General features: G+C 42.0%; 1 protein-coding gene and 1 long non-coding RNA gene across 5 annotated transcripts in view; both read right to left on the minus strand.

Moving 5' to 3' along the window:
• The window catches only part of LOC109323369, a 1,703-nt gene extending 1,330 nt beyond the window's left edge, over nt 1–373 (minus strand). Inside the window, exon 1 of the long non-coding RNA XR_002104641.1 lies at nt 73–373. This is a non-coding gene — a long non-coding RNA (uncharacterized LOC109323369). The remainder of the gene's footprint in view (nt 1–72) is intronic.
• The window catches only part of UHRF2 (ubiquitin like with PHD and ring finger domains 2), a 165,499-nt gene that overhangs the window by 80,322 nt on the left and 78,950 nt on the right, over nt 1–6,227 (minus strand). For all 4 annotated transcript variants that reach the window (XM_019554794.1, XM_019554793.1, XM_019554795.1 and 1 more), the window contains one exon: nt 454–563. In XM_019554794.1, coding sequence (XP_019410339.1) covers nt 454–563 — 110 coding nt within the window. The remainder of the gene's footprint in view (nt 1–453; nt 564–6,227) is intronic.

The following is a 6,227-nucleotide window of genomic DNA, read 5'->3' on the forward strand; positions in this document are numbered from 1 at the left end:
CCAAGGCAGGGGGTCGGACTAGATGATCTACCTAGGTCCCTTCCGACTCTAGCTACTATGAAACTATGAAACTATAATATGGATACTTGTTCACCAGGAATTAAATTTAAACCACCAATCAGATTTATGTATACAGACACAGCTAAATATAATCTAAATGCTAACTGTATGACATTTTGTTCCGATACTATTACTTCATAAAATTGATGCAATACATCAACATTTTTTTCCACACATTTCTATGTAATCCATATTCATGATGGTTCTTCAGAACATCAGCAATATTAGAGTGTCTAATTATGAATCTACATTATTACTTGACTCAACACATCAAACAAATTCATTAAATGATTACTAAATCTGCATTGCTGGATCACCATTACAAAAAACTTTAATTTTTAAAAACAACGTTCAAATATTTAAACAATGCTCTCAAATAATAAAAAAGCATACTTTTGAAATCTCCATCCCCAAATGTCAGCGGATAAGCTCCTGGTTTTTCAATCTTGTACATTTCCTCTATAAAAAGGATTTTGCAATCATTTATTATGTCGTCTGGGCCTCTGAAAAATTAAAAAAAAAATAGATTGAACTTTGTATCTGATTCCCACTGCTTTAAATGATGAACTAAAGCAAGTGTTATAGCTAAAAAATCTGTCAATTCTGTTTTAAAAATCCATACATTTGGATCGTCACAAATGTTGCACAAAGCACCAAACACAGATAAAGCAATTCTTTGTAAAGTAAGCATAACAGTTCAATACAGGGGTACCACTGTTGCCTAAGCCAGAACAAACTAATAATTTAATACAGTAAATGGCAAATAAAATACACAGAGGAATTATCTTCATCATTCTTCAGTTCAGCTAGTCCAAGTCTGCAAAGCAGCAAGTGATTTCTTAATCATGGGTTCCATGATTTTGTAGTTCCATTCTCAAGCATTCAAAACAGTTTTGCCACCCAATAAGAAGAGCAGATAAGTCAAAATCTAAAACATAACAAACATCAAAGTATCTGCATCAGTAAGACTATAATAAAATTATAACGTTAGCAGTACACCAACAATTGTAACCTATAAATAACATTAGGATTTTGACCCAGTATTTTAATAAGTTTCACAGGAAAACAAGTACATCGGAGGGAGGGAGGTGCACCACTCATGCAAAGTCTATCAATTTACATAGTCTTGGGAAGTAATGCAACAGTCCTACAATATGTCATGTTAAGCATTACATGTAGCCCTTCAACTTTAGATGTGACATCCAACCACCAACTCTAAGTGGTAGCCAGATAGGATGCGTACATATGTTCAAACAACCTGGGAAAGAAAATTCTTATGTTATTTCTGGTAAAAAACTTACCTGGGGGCCCCTGAACAGTAGGCAAATGCTGAGCTGCTGCCCAGCCAGGGGGGAAGCATGCACAAACATCTCAGTGTGCTCTGCAGATGCCATGGCTGCCTGGCAACAGATGACAGCAATGCACATGGCAGCCCTCATTGGCTGCCTCATCACCCTGCAGCACAACATGGGGATTGTGATGGTGCTCTCTGCTTGGAGTCCAGCCCAAGTGACATGCTGTCTCCCTGGAGCTGTGGGGAGGGGTAGCTGAGAGCAAATTACACTGGGAAGCCAAAGGATTGTTTCTCAATCAAGTGCAGCTTCTCTCAGAAGGTAAGAGTACAGAAGTTTGCTCTTCCAGGAGAAACTTTCTTGGGAGTCATTTAAACCCTGGTTGTTTTCAGGTTATTTTTCTCCCAGATTGACCATTCTTGCTCTGGGAGTAACGCTGACAGTAACTCTCCTAGTAGAAACTAAACATCTGCATGTGACCATAGTGGTTCATCACCAAAGAAAGAACATGCTCATTATACAAGGCACATTCTGGAGATGGGAACGGAGCAAGTTCATGGGAAGTGAAACAAGATTTTCATTGCCCCTCCCCTGCTTGCCGTGCTGGGCAGCGTTTGCTGCTGCTGCCCAGTGCACGAGCTCCAGGCAGGCAGCAGCAGCCAACACCACCTAGCGCAGCAAGCGGGGTGGCCGCAGCCGCCGCCGCCACGGTTCAGCCCCAACAGGCAAGCCTGGAGCCAGCGTGGGCGAGTTACAAGTCAGTGCTGAGCACAGGGAAAAGCGGCCCCTTGCCCACCCCATGGCTGGCGTCCTGCACTGCAGCCGCCCATAGCCCACCTGGAGCTGCCTCTGTCTGCTCAGGACAGCCCCACACAGGCTGCGAGCGGCTGCAGCAGGGAGCGACGGCCATGGGGCGGGCAAGGGGCTGTTTTTCCCCCCCCCATGCTCAGCACCAGCTAGTCCCCTGCTGGCGAGCAAGGGGTCAGGGCTGTGCACTGCCTCCTGCCTGTACTGCGGGGCTGGGGGAGCAGCGAGAGTGAGTGGGGCCCGCACCCATGTCCAAGGGCCAGCCCAGCAAGGCCCAGAGCAGGGTGGCAGCAGTACAGGATCCCGGCCGGCAGGGGCTCTATGGAGCCAGGCCAAATTCCCCGCTCTCCCTGCTGGTGCAGCCAAGCCCAGCTCCACAGACCCCTGCCACCCTGCGCTGGGCCTCACCAGTGCTGGCCCTGGGACACTGGCCCCAAGATGGTGACCAGGGGACAGAGCACCTGTCAAGGGACAGGGCTACCCCATGCAGCTCTCGGCAGCTTGCCACAACTTGGTAAGCAGCCCTCCAACCCTGAGCTAGTTTCACCTTATCATCTGATGTAAAACTAAATTAGTAATTGTTCATCAGTACCAGTTATGCCAGCTTCCTGAAAGTATACATCTTCACTCAACTTTTACTTCTCATAATGGAAGATATTCACTGATCAGGACATTACCAGCCACGACCATATAAGCAGGAATGTGTGGTTTGTGGTGCCACAAAGCATTTTGAGGTGCCGCAAAATGCATGTGCACGTTTGTCTATTTGCAGCATGGCAGCAAAATTAGATACTGGGAAATCCTGGTGTCTAAAAAGACACCAAAAAAAAAAAAAAAAAAAAAAAAGCAAAGCACATAGCTTCGGCATGCACTGCTGAAAACCAGAGCCCGGACAGCCAGAGCCACACTCCAGCTGCCGGCTAGGCTCTGCGTGCCCAGATCACTGCCACTGCAGACTTGGGAGGCCCCCAGGATCTCAGGTGAGGCTGCTGGACCCAGCCCAGATGCTGGCCCCAGCCTTGCCTACCCCACCCAGGGCAATTTGCTGTGTGCCAGAACATGTGCAGGGGCATACCCAGGGAAATGCACATTCCTGCTCACGGGGACAGGCCTACTGAGTTGGACCTACTCATTACAACACTACAGAGACTTGCACTCCACTGGATCTCTCTTCTTCCTGAGAGTTTAATTTCTTTCTGCTGAATTATTGCAAGTCCCGCTCTGACACTGAAAAAAATTTCCAAACCGGAAACCATACAGACAACTAGGTGGAAACATTAACACTAAAGATCATGATGTGTGTAGGGAAATTATGTTCAGGGCAGTGAATATGTTGCATTATGAGAAAAGCTCTCTCAGACATAGCCATCTACTGAGGCAGCCACTACACATTGAAAGCAATAAATACCAAACAGGAGAAAAGATAACACTTTCCTTAACTGTAGGATACATTGGCATCTTAAACTGATTGAAAAAATAAGTGATTCTTGAAATCTACAGAAAATAAAGAGGTAGGGCAAAAAAGGATTAAAAAAAGGATACCGCGCTTAGTGGTATGGAAGGGATTCTATATGAGGAGAGACTAAAGAAGCTGGAACTATTCAATGAAGAAAACAGACGTGAGGGGGGAACATGGTAAGGGTTTACAAAATACTAAATGGTGAATAGAAAGTGAATAAGAATTTATTATTACTAATCTTTTACAATATAAAAACTAGGCATCATAAAATGAAACTAGTAGGTAATAAGTTTAAAACCAACATAAGGAAGTTCTTTTTCATACAGCATAGATTTGAAGCAAGTAACTTGCTGTCACAAGATGTGGAAGCAGACAGTTTAACCATATTTGAAAAGGGATTGGACAAATTATTGAAGGAAAGGTGCATCAGTAGCTACTGAATATGGGAGTTATGGATACAGGCTCTGAATCAGAACTTTCCGTACTTTAAATACTGGAGGCTGCAAGTGTAAGAGGAATGGGGGAAAACCCATGTCATACTCTGTCCACTTTATCTTTCAGCATCTGTCACACACAATGCTGAGCAAGATGGACCCATGGTTTGACCCAGTAAATGTCTGTTATGTAGAATGAGCCATGGACTGCCATCTGTTCTGAATCTCACCTTCCTTAGAGATAAAAGCTAAACACTGACAGAACCTTACTTAACCTGGCAGACTGGATCTGGATGAGAAGCACTATACTTGAATTAGCACCTATGAATTAACATAGTTTTTACTATAAATTTGCTGCACTGGCAATAGCTAGAAAAGAGGAACCACTCAAAACATCTACAAGAAGCCATTTTTTTGCAGTGACATTAAATAACTAGTGGATGCTAGGTAGAACTAAGTCAAGAGGAAAAAAAAAAAAAAAAGGTTTTATATTTTCCTCTAAAGTTCAAGAACTCCAGACCCAGCAACTATACATTATCAGTTACTCGGATATTGAATGAGAACCTTTATTTACTTCCATCCTGCAAAGTTAGAAAGACACTTTTTGGCTCAAAAGAACAAATACAACTGGAAAGGAACTGTTTTATAATTCCTGAACAGAGGATCTGATTCACAATTTTAGGTGAATCTTTCATAGCCTTGTCTGAGAATTTTTCCAAATTTAATCCAATTGAAAAAGGTCTGAATGTGGTTTTGTGCCAGAATGTTAAATGAGAAGTGTTTATTCTGAGCAAAATTTCTCTTGCTTTGCCCTTTGTGTTCAGTCACCCCTATATGTTGGATCAAAGTAATAACATTTGACTGACTTTCTGGAAAACAATACCACTTATAGCTCATTTGATTATGAAATGATTATTAAGGGAGAAAAACAGTACATATACATTAATATTTTTCTAAAGATACCCGTTTCATTTGCTGATTGAACTATTTTAGAGCTGCTAAAGAACAAGGGTTAAGAAAGGATCACATATGAGAACAGTCTGAACTGGTTAGCTTGATCTTCCATTTACTGATTTAATTTTAGATTTGAATTCTGAAATGATGAAAAAGTAGAAGTAAAATATAACTATAAAAAAGGCCATTTAACTGATTATTTCCTATTCTGGTCAGACATTGGGTTGCCTTAAAATTTAAAGTGTTCTTTTCTAAAGAAGCAATACTAGCTTCCATTTATGCTGCTGGGTCTGGATGATCTCCTCTGAAAGCTGTAGATTCCACTTCTGAAAGAGACATAAGCAATTTGAGATAAAAAAATTCTTCCCCATCCCTGATCTTTTGTATTGAGAATGATATAGCCCAAGTGCTACTGTTGTTCACAGCTGTGGTATATGGTTTGGGATAGAGATAGTCACTGAGGTAGAACTGGAATTGCCATGAATAGGGTGGAAGGTATATTTAGTTCTTGCTGTTTGCACCAACAGAAGCAGAAAATCTAGCTTATGGGTGAAAAAGTTTGGCCATGCCCCAGAGGATCCATAGAAGAGTCTGAACTACCTCTGGCATACATGGGAAGAGAGAAAAAGCCCAGATCTAGGGAAGAGAGGGAAGAGTCTGATCTGCTACAGTGCACAGTGCCAAAACAAGGAGGACTAAAGCAGTAAATGCCTTTGTATGAAAACTGTTATAACTAGCACAAGGGCTTTTAGGGAACAGAAGAAATGAGAAGAGGTCCAAACAGTTTGATAACCACTATCCTGCTACTTGAAATTACTTTCAAAATAGAGATTATAGGTTTTAAAATGAAACTTAAAATTAAACACAACAAACTTAAGTATAAAAAACACGGAACATATTAGAAGACTTACTGATACAAATCAACCAAAAGCCTAAAAATGTGTGCCCTGCTGTTGATTACCAATTTATTTAGAACTATAACCCCAAACAGTTCTAAACTAAATTACTGGCATTATTAAAACTGGCAAAAAAACAAGGAAGTAATCAAAATGCCTCAAATGCCTCTACACAAATGCTCATAGTATGGGCAACAAGCAGGAGGAACTCACCCTCCTGCTGGCTGACACCAGCCCAGACATAGTGGGGATTACAGAATCGTGGTGGAATGAAACGCATGATTGGGCGGTCAATGTCAAGGGCTATAGGCTGTACAGGAGGGAC

This window comes from Crocodylus porosus, unplaced genomic scaffold (genome assembly GCF_001723895.1).
Source record: "Crocodylus porosus isolate Cpor-Errol unplaced genomic scaffold, CroPor_comp1, whole genome shotgun sequence".
Lineage (NCBI taxonomy): Eukaryota > Metazoa > Chordata > Crocodylia > Crocodylidae > Crocodylus > Crocodylus porosus.